Source organism: Alternaria ventricosa, assembly GCF_023758065.1.
Source record: "Alternaria ventricosa strain BMP 2768 chromosome Unknown scaffold_10, whole genome shotgun sequence".
Taxonomy (NCBI): Eukaryota; Fungi; Ascomycota; class Dothideomycetes; order Pleosporales; family Pleosporaceae; genus Alternaria; species Alternaria ventricosa.
Window position 1 is genome coordinate 243,378 of NW_026055690.1, and position 18,416 is coordinate 261,793.

The following is an 18,416-nucleotide window of genomic DNA, read 5'->3' on the forward strand; positions in this document are numbered from 1 at the left end:
ATCCGGAAACTGCAAGCCTTCAGCGGTCCCTAAGAGAGGTATGCGATGTACACGTAGGGATATAGGGACCAATACTGTAATTCGCGCGCCAAAGCCTCCATCAAGACTACCACTTATAAAGCTCTGCTCCTTGTGGATTGCTAAGAACCTTAAAACTCTTCTCCATAACCGCAAGGTCATGTAGACGAGTTTGATGTCCTACTCCTAGGTATCCCAAACAAGGTTTTCCTGGGCTTCGGTGTCGCAGCTTTCTTGATACCAAACAGATCATCCGCGATCTTTTGCGCTTCGGCACCTAAGTACTTCTTGCGCTTCTCATAGAGCTCGGGCGGAAATTCGAAATTACTGCGATGCTTTCGGATGCAATCAAGAGCTGCGGGCTTTCCCAACTCTAACGCGAAATCGAGCGCGGTTCGTCGGCTGCAAGACAGATTCGTGATCTCAAGAGACGCGTTCTCAAGAAGTACATCGAGAGCTTCATATGCGTTCTTGAACAGTGCCAAATGGATTGGGTACCTCCTTACGCCAGGGCATAAACGGCCTAGTATCTCAGGGTTTTGTTCGAGCAGGGCTTGCACGCTGAGGGCATGATTGCCCTCAATCGCGCGGCGAAGCTCCTGCATCTGCGCATCTTGCTCCTGCGTAAGGCCTCCTTGGGGCGCCACTATTTCAGTCTCTGGGGGATGAGGAGATCCAGGCGCAACAGCCGTCGACAAGATACTGTCATTTGAGATGCGGGGGGTGCTTCCGTATACCGGTGAGCTTGGGCTTTGTACAGGGTCCAAATCTGCCAAAGCATCCGGATAGACGTAGTTCTCAGATGCGACATCGTACTTTTCCCACTCTTGTTGAATGTAGGCAAGTCTGTCGCGCAGCTCAGATGCTCCTATCCGTCTGCCGCGATCGATCAGAAGAACTCTACCGATAACTACTTTGAGTATGTATAGTACGAACTTCTGCTCGGTTTTGAATGCGTATGAGTCCTCGATCAAAATGTTGGACCAGTCGATGAGACTGGGGTGTAGTGCGGCACGAAGCGGTCCCGCTGTATGAGGTATCACATCATCGCCCGGATCCCGACTTTGGAGATAGTGACAAATGTGTGAAGTTCGGTGTTTCCATGGGTATGAGTCGCTCCTTATGTAGAACAAAGGCTCTCTGCCGCCGAGATTCTGGAATCTGACCATGAGGGAACTCTCCAACTCTGTGACTTCCGTTGATTCGCCATATATGAACGCAAGTACCATAAGTGTGACACAGCCCATAGACCAGACATCACTTCCACGTCCTGCATGACTAGTCTCTTGCTCTTGTATTTCCGGGGCTTGATATAGACCGGTTGGTCTTGTTGCAGGTAGAGTGGACTCTCGAGAAGTAGCTGTCGAGGTCTGCGCAGATCCAGCCTTTGGCTTTTTCGCAGCCTTCTTTCCAGCCAGACCAAAGTCGCTGAGCTTCCAGGTGAGTTCATACTGCTCTTCGTCTCCGGAACCGGAACGAGTCTCGAAGATCAAGATGTTGTCAGGTTTGATGTCGAGATGGAGAGTGTCGAGCTTGTCATGCAAGCACTCTAATGCTTCGATAATGTCTACGAGGCTAGCAAGCAAACGAGATGGTTTGACGGCTTCCTGGGGTCGATTCCTGCCTTTGAGGAGATCACCCAAACTGAAACTTGCCAGTTCAAAAATGAGAGAATGTCTGGTCGGCATTCCTGCCCCGTCGAGCTCAGTAATACTACCCAAATGCAGCATTATCATTTTGTGCTTAGTCTTGTACGTTCTTAGTTCCTCCAAGATCCTGAGCTCGATCTTGAAGTCCTGAGTGGCCTCGAGCATATTGCGCGCAGGCTCCGCCGCCTTGAAGACTTTGAGCGCCACAACTTTCGTGCTGTTCGGATTACCAGGTACAAAGTCCGATTTTTCCTGGTCCTCGTTCTCTCGAATTTCCCAGTGACATTGTGCTATCTCAGCTTTGAAGACTTGGCCTTGAGAGCCGCTCTTGATGGGTTGATACCGGCCCATGAAAGGCAAGCGTTCGCTGGTGGTGACGTCGTGGTGCTCCAGCTTCTGAATCATGACTGGTTTGAATATCGCTTGATCCAGGAGGATGAGTCTGTGGCACCAATTTGGAACATCATATCCTTTCAGGGTGGCCTTCGTGAACGGTATCGATTCATCAGACGGTATAAGATTGTGAGACTTGGCTGTAGGATGATCGAACATGATGACCATCCATTCCAGGAATAACGAGAGCAATTCCTTGTTGTTTTGGTACAAAAACAGAGCAAGTAGAGCTCTCCAGGATGCTTCATCCAGTGGTTTGCGCTTCGTCGCGTCAATGCAACTATTGATGAACACCTGCATGTCGTCATTTATGGAATCTGAGCCCTTCTCTTCATCAGCAGTACTGGTAGCACTAGCTTGTAAGAACACGCCACCTCCGAAGGAAGAAGTCTCAGTGACCAACTCTGTGAACAACAGCTCCAACGACCTATCGTTGAGTATCTGGTCGAGGTCGGGTTTCGGCAAGAAGGCGCTGCGCTGCGCATCATCTTCTGCAACGTCCTTGGTAGTCCGTTCAACAGCATCTTGTAATTTCTGGGCCAGCTCCTCACACTGAGCTTTGCGTGGTATGGACACGCTGGTGCGCGAGGTTGAGAAACTAGGCCTGGCGCTCATCGAACCGGGCTGCCCAGCGGATCGATTATCAAGGATTCTTCGATCGTGGCACGCGACGGGACTCGCGTCGAAATGCAGGATAGACGCGCTTGGTGGAACCGGCCATGCGCGTTGGTCCCTGCAACGCAGAGAGAGGCCACACGAAGCTCGTTAGCTTGTTGCTTGACGGGAGCCACTGGTAGCAAAGTTGGGGTAAGATGTCCACTGGCACTCAGAACTATGGGGCAGCGATGCAGTAAGACACTTCCGGGCTGTAGGCAACATCGCCCATGTGAACAGCGTCATCGCTTGATTGCCAAGGGGCCGCGTCGCGCGGGGCCCCGGCGCCCGCGTGTCGCCAGGCTCCACTTCCAATCTTGAAAGGCTCGACCCGCCCGCAGCAGCGTGGCGTTCCAAGTGGCAGGCATGACACCGCGTGTACTGTTCCGCCTTCGAATACCTGCCTGCCGAGCTGCAGGCCAGTATTTTGACAACACGACGCCGGTGTATAGATGATGAGCAGGACCTACCCAGGTATGCAGGTAGGCTTGCGCCAACGCAGACATCCCCCGGCTTGATGGAGACCGAGTTGATCTTGTCTCAGCCTTGTACAGATTACATCAGGCTATAAAGTCCCCCAACGGCGGGCAGATGCTATCCTGCCTTGTCTCAGCTTCGCCACCACCAAGCCATGATCAAACAGCAAGCCCTCCAACGGTACTACAGCCGGGACAAGCTACAAAAGTTCCTCAGAAACAAATTCGGTGATAACATCAATTTCAACATCCAAAGAGCTGGAGAGGAGTACTTAACGTTCGAGGCTCCTGAGCTTTTGACGGCGGTAAGTCGCTCAGAAAGGCTCACTAGGCTGTGCTGACATCATTAGGATGACTGGAGGTAATACAATGCGCCCATTGTTTTCGCGACCGGTGAACGCTAACGGGAGGCATTCTACTAGTGATGCAAAGGACTGAGGCGCTGTGTCTGTCAGCCCGTCCAGGCAGTGCGGGGCCCCTGAGGATTGGATAAGGCCATGCCGCGGTTTTGGGAAGGCGAGGAGCGAACACGTACTTATTGCAAATATCACGGAGCGTCTCTGCGCAAAGTCTTACTACCCTGCAATTCACAATTCCGATATGTCTTTTAGTACTCGGCAAGACGACGAGAGTGCACATGACCTTCATGCACTCGCCCTATCAAAATCACAGATACAGGCCTGCATCCTCGGCTGCCATCAGTTGTTCTCGAAGCGCAAGGAGAGCCATTTGCTCAAGGTCACTCGCTTCGCACGTGATGCGTCGCATACTCCATCAACCCAAAGCTTTACCAGCAGTTCGCAACTGTCGGCTTACTTTGACAATAATCCAAACGATGCAGATGGACAGAGTAGTGATTTGGAAATATAGTGAGTAGACTTGAATAGTTCTGCCTCCAGGCTGATGAGATTTGTTAGTACGGTTCACCAAAAAGACACATGGGCGCCTCTCAATATCAGCAGCGACATGATATCGCTTCTCATGGATCGTTACCATCTGAGCCCTGGATTCCTTCAAATTTTGACGTGCTTCAAAGATCGACATCTGCCGACGGAAGAGGGATTCTCCAGCGCGTCGCAATCGCATTTCACGGATAAACGCTCTGGTATGTCATCTCTAATCGACATCCAAATCCAATGTGGTAACGATTGTTTAGAGTTCGGTTGGGTCTTCAAATATTCGGAACAGAAAGCTGTCACCACGGGAAACCCATGGCGCATTCGACAAACAGGGATTTACCACTTTGCTGACCAGAAGCGGGCGAGATCAACATTGTTCATTATACATCCGAGCCCGACCGCTCACTTCGACGCCTACATTCATCAGGTACTACAACAACCGGACGCCAGACTTAGGCTGCTGTCAAATCCCATGCTGGTCCACTCGATGCTGATATCTACACATCTCAGCTCTTGGCGTGACTATCTTGGGTACCACGAGGCTAAGCTTCTGCGATTGGTGAGCCTTTACGTCAATGATATCAATATTTCGGGGCGCCTACTGACCGATGCAAAGGACATGAAGCCAGCCTGTACGTCGCTAACGCAATCTTTGGTTACATTCGAAACCCTCAAAGAAGTCCGCGCGGTTGAGAACAAAATCTTGCCGCTAGAACCTATCCTCTTGTCATTCGAAAAGTTGATGAAAGACCTCGAAGAAGCCAACAGCGTCTTCTCTGAGGTGGGCAAAGTACAAGATGGCACTTCTGTAGTCATAAAAGCGGCACTCAGACAATTTCGCAAGGATGCCACATCGTACCGAAGACAAGTCCTCTACATGAACAAACGGGCCCAGTTGACTACTCAGTCAATGCTGGATACGTTAAACCTGAGTCAGAGCAAGAACACGTTTGATATGGGCAGATCGGCGCGAGAGGATTCTGTCGCCATCAGAGCGATCACGCTGGTCACGTCGTTCTACCTCCCATTCTCTTTCGTTGCCGTAAGTATAACATCCGCTATACACCTTAACTTATGCTGACGACTTACAGACAATGTTTGGCATGAACCTTGTGGACTTCGATTCTGAGTCTCGCAATCTTGTCCTCTCGAAACAACTCTGGCTTTATTTCGTCATATCAGTTCCATTGACTGCTTTGACGCTGGCTTGTTGGAAGTGGAGAATGCGGATGTATCGCGATGGCGACATGAATGAGGAGAGAAGATCAACGGTGAAAGTGAAACCGCTGAAGAGACATTCAGATATCGAGATGGGTCAATTCTGATACAGTAAGGGTTTTTCTATACCTCATTTCATTAGAATCTTTGACTGTCACGAAGGCGTAGTATGTGAAAACGATTGATGTAGATTTGATAGCGCTAGAAAGCGACGTAGAAGAGGCAGTAAGTAAACAGCAGACGTTGTGTATCAACCTAGCTTGACATGGGAATTTCGCAAACAAAGATCATCTGTGTCTATCGATTGCGGGACGTGATGCTTCAATTGGGTTCTGCATCGTGCGCAACCTCGGGTTGTTGGGCTGACGATACTCCTCGTTCGAGAGAACCTGATTGGATGGGCGCATGTGGATCTTGGAAGTTGTGAGACGCTCGTCGGCGTCGTATGCGCATCATCTCATCTACCTCATCTTCGCTCGAGTATGCAGAACCCGCGGTATTGGTAGGCATGGCCTTCGATTGTTGTGCCTTCTTCGCATTGTCCCACTCCTTCCTTGGCGACCCGAGTCTCTCTGGGTAGCCACACTCTTTCAAAGGCTTAGAGAACAACCGCAGGCAGAATTCTACTGGCTTGGTGAGTCCACGCGATATCTTCTTGAGAGTGTAGATGAACATGAACCCCGTGGTGATATCGAGCTGCTCGAACACTTGTTCCAGATCCTCTTTACCAGTACTGGGAACAAGCCAGAAACATAGGAACCATGCGAGGATATTAGTGCCTGCGAACAACAAGAGCACGCTCAACGGACCAAGCTTGACTAGAAGCCATGGGGATAAGACAGCGAGAAGTCCGGCCCCAATGAAATTCCAACATACAGCAAGACTCATACCAAGTTCTCGATTGACAAGCGGGAATACTTCGGCTGAGATAACGAAAGCTGCTGGGCCTTCTCCGATAGAATATGCGATCATGAACACGACCAAGAAAATGTAGTGCCCAGCGATGGCTCCAGTATCTGGCCGGGTCGTCCGATCGTTCCCATCGGTTATGATCTTCTCCGGTATCTTCAGAACTAAGGCAGAGCCCAGCAGAGACAAGGCCATGATTGGGAATGACCAGTTCAAAACTCGTCGCCGTCCATCAGGAACGTCGATAACGAACAGAGCGGGGATTGTAGCTATAAAGTTCAAAAACATCAATCCAAGGGAGGCGCCCAGTAGCTGCATTTTCTGGTCGGTTGACGTGTCACATTTGTTGTTGAAGAAGGAGTACCGAAAAAAATGGTCAGCCATGAAAGCTATCAAGTTGATACCGCAAAGTTGTTGTGAGACCATTACCGCGATTGCAGCTCGATGTGCTCTGTTCGTGTAGCCAGAGCGGAAGAAAATCAACGTGACTCTCTCTCGCCAGCTAATATGTTGGATGACATCAAGGAAAGGGCTCTTTGCGTTTGTAGTCCTGTCGGCCGCACTAGACGTGTACGATCGGCGACCCAATGCTGCCTTCAGTCGACGCTGCTCATCGATGAGGCGCGTATGCATAAGGAACAGCTCGCCAGCGGCGATTATGGGGACAGTTTCGCCTCGAAGATCGACAAGGGACTTGTACGCCTCTCGAATGAGGTCTCCTCTGCGAGGATCGTTCTTGGAACGTTTGCCGTTTGAAAGTTTTCCCACGGCGCCGCTTTCCTTCAATAGCCATCGAGGGGATTCTGAACAGATGTCAGCCCTCGGGGACTGAGGATTTGGATTTACATGAGTCACTTACCAGGGGAAAAGAGGATCAATGATAGTAATATCAATGCGGGGATGAAGGCAGAGATGAACATGTACCGCCAACTCGAATTTACATTGAGGCGATACACGGCCATGTTGGCAACTGATCCAGCGGCTAGCCCAAATGCGACAAAAAGTTGCCAGAAAACCAGCAGAAAGCCGCGTACGTCTTTGGGCGAGGTTTCGGAAAGCAGGATAGGAACAATAGAGGCTTTGCCTGCCATGCCGGCGCCCAACAGGATTCTGAAACCGAGGAGATGCTCCCATTTATGCACGGAAGCAGAGCCTACAACCGATATGAAGCTGAATATGCCAGCAACACATATAGCCCCTCGACGGCCAAAGCGGAGGATTCTGGTGATTGGGTCGGTAATGATTAGACCTAGTATTGCACCAGCGAAGAATGGTACTCCGACTGTGACTCCCAGCAGCCAGGCATTACGATCGAGACTGGCATTGGGCTGGCCGTCCGCTGTGTTCGGGACGTCGAAGCCGGAGCATGCGGCGGTGGTATTTCTACCTAGATCATGCATTACTTCGATAGCAGCTCCTTCTCGTTGTTAGTTGACATGAGACGTCCGCTTCTCTCGGCGTGTCTTACCAGCCATAGCAGCTTGATCCCAACCCCTGGAAAGACGTTAGACACAAATCGTATGTGCTGAACACCACAAAGTCAGCACTTACTGTGTCATTGCTGCAAAAATGCAAGCGACAATCAAAAGCCGATGCAACCTCGAAAGACTTCGCAGCGTTTCCCACCTACTCTGTGGCAGGAAGGCCTTGTATAGAACTTCACTTTCCAATCTTGTGTATCTCTGCTCGCCGACATGCAACTCGATGGGCCTGCGCGGTTCGTTGGGGTGCTCTCTACGCCGCGTTTGGATACGTTCGAATACAGGCTTTATGTCGACCTGCGACCGCAAGGCAAGAACGCCGCGGACAAATACATCCTGCTCGACTGGTAGATCGTATTTCATGTGAAATCTGATGGCATTTTCCTGTGTGACTCCATTCAATGGATTATCCTCTTCAACACTGTCGATCATGGTTAGGAACTTTGCAAACACAGTGCGAGTAGTGAGGTCGTACCTGGGATTGTCTTCGATCGTCGGCTCATGTACAGACGCTTGAGACGCGATGGACGTAGCCATAGTTGTCGGGTACCAACAGATAAAACAGTGGAGCAGCACGCAAGGAACAGGGACCGGGTGTGGAGAAGATGTAACATAGCTTGTACCTGGAAACGCGTCATATATCTATGCAGCCTACATCAGAAGCTTGCCAAATCTCACAGCCCGCAAGAAGGCAACGAGGCGCCATGAGCCGCATGCCAGCGGGCTCTGCTGCGAATAAGCGACAAGTGTCTAGACTGGTAACCTACGCCTCGGACGCGATCGCAGAGGCACTAGTGGTATTGCCAGCTGTTCAGCTATCCAATATGGGATGTGGCGAACTCAGCCTGGCTGTTGTGCGACACGAGGGCGTGAGAGGTCGCGTTTATGGCCTAGGCAAAAGGTCCTTCTGTTCTCACCGGTCATCCAACCACCGCGGTGCGAGGCACAGGGTCAGACATTTTGTTTAGAAACACTTTGTGATTCATAACCGACCTCTTAGATCATCGACAAGGAGATAGATGGAGTTGTCGACATAACAATCTGAAAATGGTCGAAAATGATGTTGTCGCGATGGCCCAAGTAGGACGCGCAGATGGGGACGCGGCTCTAATGGCCCCCGCCCCCCAATATTTCGCGCTTATGCCAAGCCCAGTCCTCCTTTCACAACTACCGAATCTCCGACGGAGTAAATTTCTTTTTGCACGCCCAGGGCCGCGCTGATCGAGATCGAAACGGCACTCTTTCATCCCGCTTCTCTGCGTTCCGGCTTATGGTAGCCTAGCAGAACCTTTGGTCTGTTACCAGTACACTTTTCGCGCCAGATTGCCCGCTGATGATGCGGCCGAGTTGAACACCTCCAAGAACACGTGACGCGGCACAACGAAAGCGCTGCACGTGTCAATAGAGGGAAGAGCTTCCCTCGCATGTTTCGCTATTGCCTCCTGTCAATGTCAAATTTGATCTTGATTTACAACAGTGGCACCAGCCAAAGTCTGATGGAAAGGCCTTCTCGCCAATATTGCCTGCCACCACGTTGTTTGCGAGCTCCCGAGGCCAACAAGGCCAAATAGCCCGCGTCTATTGCTACTACGGCGCGTGCCGAATACCGCGAGGTTTTAGCTTGCATGATGTTTCAGATTCTCCTTTGAGCGATGGTACGAAAGGTAGGCTCGGTGATTGACCGATTGCGGAACTGTCAATGTTGTTGTCGTTATTCTCGAACGTGAGCTTTCTTGACAGGTCCAACGCTGGTCTAGTGGACGACCTCCAATCTCCAACGTGTTGTGCTGTCGCAGTCGTCAGAAACGTTCGCCCTTGCATCTGGCGCCCGAAAGGGTCTCTTTTTGGTCCGACCGCTACTGGCATCCGACGTCAGATCCCTAGAAGAGACTACACGATCGCATACTCCCTGCCACCCTCTGCAGCGAAGTCTATCCAGGTCCCCGGCTTGCTGGCCGTGAGTTCCAAATTGTATTCGAGAATGCGGGGACCGTATCCCGGCACGTAAGCGACATTGATTATCTCGTGTGACTGCGTTCCTGATATTGGTGCCAAGATGAAAGGAACCTCTGTCCCAAATAAACAGACTAGTATAGCGCCCTTGGGTACACGTCTACAATTATAATACCATGAGACGCCGAGGTGTCCTTTTTCAGTGACAAAGATGTCACGGCCTCCTGTGTGTCTATCGTCGTACCAAGAGTAATCAGGTGTACCGGATATATTAAGCGTGAAATTCAGGCGGAACCCATCTCTACTTCCGAGCAGAAGGCTGGCGAATTGCTCAAGTTCTTCGTCTTTTATACTTCTTCTTCGAAGTACTTGTAGGAGAGTACGTGGCGATATATCTCGAGGGCTTAAGATATCATGGTAAAAGTCGTATATCTCAGTGTTCGTTGTCTGATCTCGAACACCTGTGCCTTCGTATTCCCCGGACCATGAAGCGTTTTGTATGTCACCAACAGTACCAACATACCTACCATGTGCATAAAGCGTCTGGTAGTCCGTGGATAGGCGTATCGAGCCTCGTCGCTGGCTTCGCTCCTCCATGTCCAACTTGGAGTTGGACACGTTATAAAAGTGGCCGAACTTAGGAATAGAAGTGAAATCCAGTATCCAGGACGAATTGGTCATATGCGTCCGATCAAACATTCCGGTAGGCTTTCTGCCCTTAACAATATATGGAAACGCACTCTCTTCCAGAATACAGACAACTGTAGCCTCAGCCAGCACACGTGGCAGGGATTTCGAGTAATCAACTGCTATTGCGTCGACCATCTGGAAGTCGCATAGTCCCAAAAGTCCATAAACCTTATCGAGCAGGTTTGCACACATCCCGTTTTGTGACGCGACCAGGCACCAGTACAAGCCTCTGTGGCTGCCAGAGCGTGATCTAATATCTGTCAATGCCCAGACGCGGACACTACCTTCCGCCCACCCCCTATAAAGCTGAACATCGTCCGGTCTTAGAAATTTGTAAGCGGAATTATATATATACAAGACTGATTTCGAGAAGCTTGACCAACGTGTGCTCAAGCTACCGATCAGCACGATCGGGTTCCTTCTCGCTAATGCCAGCTCCTGAATGACCCAAAGGCGACGAAACCATGGAAGCTCCATAATGTCCACATAATGCTGCAATACATGGGACAAAAGCTGGGGTGGAATTACCCACTCCCTTTTGTGTAGCATGTTTAACCAATGCGCTTGGCAGTCGGAGATGTGCGAACAAGCTGCATTATCCGGCCACTCGCCAAGCCAGATTACGATGCTCTTCGCAGATCTATAGATCTTAGCCATATGCTGAACTTGACGAGACCTCTCCTGTATGTCCCGCTGATTAATGCACAGCGCGTCGATCCAGAGCATACGCCGTTTGTCGCAAACTCGAAGACGCCGCAGCCCCCGATCGAGACTTTCCGTGATGGGCAGCTCGAACTCATCGATCAGTGCTTTAAAAGGGCTTATTGCTGTACCCCAAGCATACGAGAGAGCTTCATATTCGAATTGGCAGTAGAAGGCAGGCTCGTACCAATGCTCATCGTCTGATTTCTTCTGATATGAATATGCCGGGGCGTATATGCTCTCGTATGGTACCTCGTCTGATTCCTCATCTGATTCCTCGTCTGGTTCCTCGCCTGGTGTCTCCTTATCTGTTGCCCGCTGTTCTAGCTTGACGGTGTGTAGCGACAGCCTAATCGGATCCTCGTACCCACCTGGCAACAATTCAACCAAGCGAATCTCTCCACCATCTGAATCGATGGGCTGATATGGCGATCTTTTTGAGCCTATGGGAAGTGGTGCGTGGAGGGCTTCCATTGAGCCTGACCTATGGGGCGACGCGGTAGCTTCAAGCGTTCGAAGATTCTGTGTCGCAATCGACTAATGATCGTTTCGATATATTTTGGGTATGGTTAATGCATATGAGTACAGTCGCTAGGGAGATGTAGGTGCGGTGAAATGTTTGGTAAGAGAAGTGAGATGCGAGGAAGCGAAGCGGGGAAGGAGCGATTGGATAGGTTTAGGCAGCCACACGAGGCTGATGACTAAGTGATGCCAACACGCATCTTCGGTGAACGAAGTGAAAGATCTACTCCTCAGCAGAAATTCCGTCTATCTCGAGGCTGACATGCTGACCTCTTTCTCAGCCGTTTCATATTTGAAGGGCGGATTTAGTTATCGTGTATCTCGTGTGTGTTGCGGGAGTGCTAATATGCTGAAATAGAGTAAACGTAATCATATATCAATCCAATAATTCGCAAGCGGGCAGCAAGAAACAACTTGTATAGTTGGCTAAAGGTACAACCTGTGCGCCCACAACCTATGATATATACATAACGAAATTCTTCAGGCACATTCAACTTTTGCACCGTACGTCTTTCTCCTCTCCCCTCAGCTTCCAGCGCGTGATCACCAGCCACAACCCGCAAAAACCCCCTTACTGCAACAGAGAAAAGCCAGTACCCTCGCCCGCAGCCTCCATCAGCGCACGAGTGAACTTGGTACGCTCGCTAGTTTGCATAACAGTCGGGCGGCGGGTCCAACCGATCTCAGTAGGCATTCGCTCGTTTCCTGCATCACATGCGTTAGCAACTGCTCTCTATCCATCCGCTCACAAAAAGATTGAAACTTACGCAGCCAGTACTCGATAAAGTCTTTCCTAACAGTACTCGTAGTCCCATCCGCCATGATCTCAAAGAAAGAAGCGCATTCACCCCAACTAAACCCATCAGCCAACAACGACGCCTTGTGCTCCGGGTTGGTTTTCTTAGATGTCTCGAGGCGTGCCATGCGGGCGTCGGCGAGCTGCTGAATGGTAATCTCTGGTGTTGTGAAGAAGGAGGCTGTCTCCGCCCACACGGTTTCGTTGAAGGGGAGGGGATTGGCGAAGAAGCGGTCAGAGCGACTCAGGCTGAAGTCGTGCTCCAGCACGCCCTCACGGCCCAGCGTGTCGAGGTCGAATGTACGTGCGAACGGCTCTGGGTTTGTGCGTACGGCTTGTGAGAAAAGGATGATGGCGTCGCTTTTGGCGATGTTGAAGCCTTCGAGCATGGCGTCGGCGAGGATGTCGCGGGTGATTCGCCGTCCGTCGTGCGGTAGGTAACCGTGGTTGGCGAGAGTGTTCATGCCGGGGCATGGGCCGCGTGCTGTTGAGTCACAGGTTAGTTGAGTGGTCTTATCACGACCAGATATCCCCACTAACCATCAGTGGGACCTGGAGCTGTCCAGTTCCTGGGTACCCAAGCCTGGCGAGAGACGTAGGTCGGGAAAGCCGAGGCTGACGCGACGATGGCGAGGAAGCTGATAGTTGATGAGACCTTCATGGTGGTTCTAAATGAGAGAATAGGAAGAGTGATAATGGGAATGGATATCAAAAATGAATGTTAACGAATGAACGATGAAGTTTGACTGTCAATGAGTGTTTTGCTTGAAGTGATCTCTGCTGGTGCCTATGAAGTCTTTGAGCATTCAGATTATATATCGACCTGCTTCGAGTGACAGCTACACATCGTTGTCAGGCGTGAAACTCGTCAATGGCATCGCCAGCCCTCGGCCCCAACATCTAAAGGACGTTGCACCACGTCATTTGGGGTGCCTCGGCACACAAAGTCGACGAAGAGATGCGATACGTGAACTTTTTGACAGTTTTCTGGGATGTGCTTGATGGATTCGTGATGGGGAGAAGTAAAAGAAACACTCGAGGACTTGGCGGTTGGAAATAAACAACCGACAAGCCACAACTCATTTCGCGTGCGTTACAACGATCTCGGCGTACGTAGGGAAGTGGGTCGCATCCTATCACATCGCGATGCGCCGGTAACGTTCCTCGGTTCGAAAGGACAGACCCATAAGTATTAGGATGGGAAACGACGTATGGGATTCTTCCTAGTCGGCCATCTTCTAGGGAGATTGGACATGGGGGTGCGCAGAGTTCGAAACTCTCACTACCATACAACAAAAGCTTTGGAAGTGATAAGAGATACCGGGTTCGGCAAGCTAAATTGAGTTTGTTGCAACACAAGCTCTGTAAAAGGCGATCCAGTTTGCAAATCGCTGCGATAGTCCGCCTGGTTGTTGTTGATGATCGTGAAGTGCCTAGCCTAGGCGGGGTGCTCTCTACCAGGTCAGCTGACGATGGCTCTGCACAAACAACAGTTAGGCCGACCATAACATTTGCGGTAGACCGTTCTGAATATTACCAGCTGATCGGTCGTGTTTCTCTCGATCTGAGGGTCGCGATTTCACCTCAGACTGGCACGAAACATCATCCCCACAAATTTAGGCCTCGGCAGTTTCGAGACATACCACATCCTCCGATGCTTTTTATCCAGTCCGATGAAGGACTCAATTTGTTTGGCAATAACCGTCATGTCCGCTTCGGACGCCTGCTTGCGCGTGAAGAACCAAGATTGTGGCACATACATCGCCCAGGTTTATCATCCAAATCTAGGCATGGATGCGACTGACATATGTATATCGCGGTAGGGGCAGCACGATCTTGAACGAGGGTGAGTCTAACATCACTGTAAGTACTTCTTCGCGTGTACAAAAACGTTCCACGGCCATTTGTTTTCAGGATCGTCCGGCCATCTGAAAAGGTTGTATCGTAACGAAAACTCCGAGTGGTATTCAAACAATGTTATACAGGTTGTTGGCGGTTGTGCGAAAAATCGACCGTGTCGACAAAGGGACATGTTTATCTCGAATGCGTAACGTTTAGTCCTGCGAGGGTTTCGGTGGTTCAGGCTGCTCGGCCAGGCGGTTGTCACCCTTGGGCTTCGATTCGGCGTGGAATTGTGCGGATCTGGGTGTGGTGCTGCCGTCGTCCCAGAACTCAACGTCGCCTTCTGCACTGAGGGAGCCTCTCTTGACTAGGCTGCCTTTCTCCCGCATGAAGTCCTCGATCGTGACAGACTTATCTGAAAATACCTGCAAGCTGTTAGCCTCCAGTCATGCCAACTCTTGATCGGCCATACCTTGAGGTGGTCTGCAATGAGATGCCGGTTCTTGCAGCCCGGACATTGGATCAAGACAGTCCCATGGTGGTACCCTTGCTTCGACAGTCGATGTGAAGAGCGTGTCTTGCAGACGTTGCAGGTAAATGTGAGTTCGTATGACGGGACTTGTTCGCGCTCTAGTCGTGAGTCTGGCGCATCTGTTGACGTGGGAGGGGCTGCGCTTGACTCAAAGCGGACTGTAGAAGGTAATCGCGCACGTGATAGTATGAGTGAAGGTCGTATAGCAGCTGACGTTCGCGGTGTGTGGAAGAGGCGCTTTGCGGGCGCTGGAATGCGCTTGGCATGGGGGATTCGTGCAGTTCGGGGCGCAGTGCTTCGGGCGATGCCACGCAACAAAGAGGTGGAGGAGCGCATGACGATATGACACAAACTGACGCGACTCAAAGATGGTGAAAGAGTGAGCTGGCGACTGTGACACGGCGTGTTAGGTATGACGAACGGAAGTGCAGCGGGCAAAGAATAATTGACCGAGCGCCAAGCCATGACGACGGCGAGCTCTCGTGCAGCGGGGACCCTCGCCCGCAACACGCCCGGCACTTGTACTTCACCATCACTCGCGTCTGCCGCCACGCGTGCCATTCCTTCACTACCACCCTCTCCGTGCTGCGTGTTAGTCCGCAAATGTTCCTTTGAACCACGGGCCTCTACCTCTCACCCACGCCACACCGGGCATCTGCACAACCAGCCTGCCTCCGCCTGCGACCGTATCGAGCTTTCGAAGCTCTAGATAGTTTACGATCAGAACAAGGCAGGAGCAAAGATGATCGCAGGACGAGGAAGACAACGGATACGGCCGCCAAGGAGGGTACGTACTGCGCGCTCACCTTCACTTTCACTTTCACTTTCCTCACGTGCTAGTCTACGCCGCTCAACCTCGCTGTCATACGAAGGAAATCCACTCTGTAGACTCAAAACTGACAATGGCGCGTTCGCAGGGTCTGCACGGCGACGAGGTCGATTTCGAGAACACGTGGGCCACCATCGAGGCGGCCTTTAGAGAGATCCACACAAAGAACGCCTCCAAGCTGTCGTACGAGGAACTTTACCGCCACGCATACCGAATCGTTCTGAAGAAGAAAGGCGAGGCTCTCTACGAGAAAGTTCACGAATTCGAGCGAAATTGGTTGAGCACCGAGGTCCGAGCCTCAATCTCGCAATTGCTATCAACGAACCTACTTGTAGACGCGCAGAGTATCGGAGGAACCACACCAAATGAGCGACGTGTAGCGGGCGAGAGGTTCTTGAAAGGGCTAAAGCAGGCATGGAGCGATCACCAGATCTGCACCAGCATGCTGGCAGACGTACTCATGTACATGGTAAGATGATATTTCGACTGTCTAAGCAGAGTCTTATAACTAACACGGCCTGCTTAGGACCGTGTCTACTGTGCTGACCATCGCCGCCCATCAATTTACAACGCAGCCATGGTTCTGTTCCGCGACGAAATCCTCAATTCCAAGATATCCCCGACCGACGCTCGAGCGATCCTCAACCTCTTGAACAACATTATCCTCGACCAGATACAGATGGAGCGCGACGGCGACGTCATCGACAAGCAGCTTATCAAGTCCTGCGTGTATATGCTCGAGGGCCTACACGAGGGCGAGATAGAGGCGGAGGACCAGCGACTGTACAACACGTCTTTTGAGGTGGAGTATCTGGACACCAGCAGAGCCTTTTACCGCGAAGAATCGGAGCTCTTACTACGCGACGCGCATGCCGGCGCATACTGCAAACACGCGCGACGCAGAATTTACGAAGAGGACGAGCGCTGCAAGCAAACACTTCTGGACACTACGGGACCCAAGATCCAGAAAGTCGTAGAGGAAGAGATGATCAAGTTCCGGATACACGAGCTTGTAGAGATGGAGAGCGGTGTACGCTTCATGATCGACAACCATAGACTTGAAGAGCTGAACCTCATCTACGACCTAAACAGGCGAGTAGATGACAAGAAGATCCAGACAACCAGAGCCATTCAACAGCGCATTGTCGAGATGGGCTCAGACATCAACAAGGACGCGATCGCGGCGTCACTAGCGCCAGCCGTTGCACCTACTGCCGATGCAGCGGACAAGGGCAAGGGTGCCGCACAAGAGAAGAGCCTGAACCAGCAGACTGTCGCTGCGATCAAGTGGGTCGAGGATGTCCTTGCCCTGAAAGATCGGTTTGACAAGATTTGGCGAGAGTCATTCGAGTGCGATCCGCTACTGCAACAGGCGCAAACAGCAAGTTTCTCCGATTTCATCAACTCAGTGACATTCCCACGATCATCCGAATACATCTCCCTCTTTATCGACGAAAACATGAAGAAGGGCATTAAGGGTAAGACCGAGGCTGAGATCGACGCTGTCCTGGAGAAGGCTATCATCCTGCTACGATACGTGCAGGATAAGGACCTTTTCGAGCGCTACTACAAGAAGCACCTGTGTCGCCGTCTGTTGATGAACAAGTCCATTAGCAACGAAGTCGAAAAGCAGATGATCTCCAAGATGAAGATTGAGCTCGGCAACAATTTTACCCTCAAGCTGGAGGCCATGTTCAAGGACATGACCATCTCCGAAGAGCTTACCGCCGGTTTCAAGAAGCATGTAGAAGGTCTCGGAGAGAAGGATCCCAAGCGCATCGAGCTGTCTATCAACGTGCTGACCAGCATGACATGGCCGCTCGAGACTATGGGTGGTGCTGCTGCCGACGAAGAGGACAAGCGACCTCGATGCAACTACCCTCTTGTTGTGGACAAGCTCAAGCGCGGTTTCGAGAAGTTCTACAGCCAGAAGCACTCTGGACGACAGCTTACCTGGCTCCCCAACATGGGATCAGCAGACATCAAGGCCGTCTTCCCCAAGGTCCCTCAGAAAGATGGCTCTGTTAAGGAGCGTCGCCACGACCTCAACGTATCGACATACGGCATGATTATCCTGCTTCTCTTCAACGAGCTTGATGCCGGCGAACGCCTGACATTCGAAGAGATTCAGGCCCAAACAAACATTCCTCCCAGTGATCTGATCAGGAACTTACAGTCGCTCGCCGTAGCACCCAAGACACGCATCCTGATCAAGGAGCCTATGTCCAAGGACGTCAAGCCCACCGACAAGTTCTCATTCAACGAAGGCTTCCAGGGCAAATTCGTTAAGATCAAGGTTGGTGTCGTCAGCGGCGGTAACAAGGTCGAGAGCGATCGTGAGCGTCGCGAGACCGAGAAGAAGAATGACGATTCACGAGGCTTCTGTATTGAGGCTGCCGTGGTGCGAATCATGAAGTATGTGTCTATCTACATTTATCGCGGGGAAGACACTAATAACCAAATAGGCAACGTAAAGAACTCTCGCATCAACAACTCATGTCCGAGACGCTCAGTCAACTCGTCGGCCAGTTCAAGCCCGAGGTCAACATGGTCAAGAAACGTATTGAGTCACTTATTGAGCGCGAATACCTGGAGCGCGTAGACGGAGTGCAGATTGATTCGTATAGGTATCTAGCTTAGAGAGCAGAAGAGGGGTATTTGCACAGCACTTCAGCAGCATGTTTGCAGGCGTTTTCGGGGTCCGTCGCTAAATTTGAGGGAGCGGACTACCCTTACGGAATGAATGAATGCATAGCTTGGCGTCGATGGAGTCAGGGTCAGGGAGTCATGTGGGAGATTTTTGTAGATACCTTTACAATCAACAGAGGTGAATTTGGTAATGAAGAATATGAG

The 18,416-nt window shown here is 51.2% G+C and overlaps 6 protein-coding genes across 6 annotated transcripts; 2 read left to right on the forward strand and 4 right to left on the reverse strand.

Moving 5' to 3' along the window:
* Positions 1–176: 176 nt before the first annotated feature.
* On the reverse strand, positions 177–2,675 carry J4E93_006169 (uncharacterized protein; the record flags this gene model as incomplete). Its single annotated transcript, XM_049344087.1, has 1 exon — positions 177–2,675. One exon carries the CDS (start codon positions 2,673–2,675, stop codon positions 177–179), a length of 2,499 nt encoding a protein of 832 aa, XP_049198522.1.
* A 1,886-nt stretch (positions 2,676–4,561) lies between these two features.
* J4E93_006170 (uncharacterized protein) lies at positions 4,562–5,414 on the forward strand (the record flags this gene model as incomplete). Its single annotated transcript, XM_049344088.1, has 2 exons — positions 4,562–5,131; positions 5,181–5,414. The coding sequence occupies 2 exons, from the start codon at positions 4,562–4,564 to the stop codon at positions 5,412–5,414; spliced, it is 804 nt and encodes a 267-aa protein (XP_049198523.1).
* A 214-nt stretch (positions 5,415–5,628) lies between these two features.
* Positions 5,629–8,234, reverse strand: J4E93_006171 (uncharacterized protein; the record flags this gene model as incomplete). The annotated part of the gene is made up of 3 exons (XM_049344089.1): positions 5,629–7,019; positions 7,148–7,599; positions 7,816–8,234. The coding sequence occupies 3 exons, from the start codon at positions 8,232–8,234 to the stop codon at positions 5,629–5,631; spliced, it is 2,262 nt and encodes a 753-aa protein (XP_049198524.1).
* A 3,901-nt stretch (positions 8,235–12,135) lies between these two features.
* Positions 12,136–13,021, reverse strand: J4E93_006172 (uncharacterized protein; the record flags this gene model as incomplete). The annotated part of the gene is made up of 3 exons (XM_049344090.1): positions 12,136–12,269; positions 12,332–12,844; positions 12,901–13,021. The coding sequence occupies 3 exons, from the start codon at positions 13,019–13,021 to the stop codon at positions 12,136–12,138; spliced, it is 768 nt and encodes a 255-aa protein (XP_049198525.1).
* A 1,393-nt stretch (positions 13,022–14,414) lies between these two features.
* On the reverse strand, positions 14,415–15,070 carry J4E93_006173 (uncharacterized protein; the record flags this gene model as incomplete). Its single annotated transcript, XM_049344091.1, has 2 exons — positions 14,415–14,627; positions 14,675–15,070. 2 exons carry the CDS (start codon positions 15,068–15,070, stop codon positions 14,415–14,417), a joined length of 609 nt encoding a protein of 202 aa, XP_049198526.1.
* A 566-nt stretch (positions 15,071–15,636) lies between these two features.
* Positions 15,637–18,203, forward strand: J4E93_006174 (uncharacterized protein; the record flags this gene model as incomplete). The annotated part of the gene is made up of 3 exons (XM_049344092.1): positions 15,637–16,032; positions 16,090–17,978; positions 18,029–18,203. 3 exons carry the CDS (start codon positions 15,637–15,639, stop codon positions 18,201–18,203), a joined length of 2,460 nt encoding a protein of 819 aa, XP_049198527.1.
* Between the last annotated feature and the right edge of the window lie 213 nt (positions 18,204–18,416).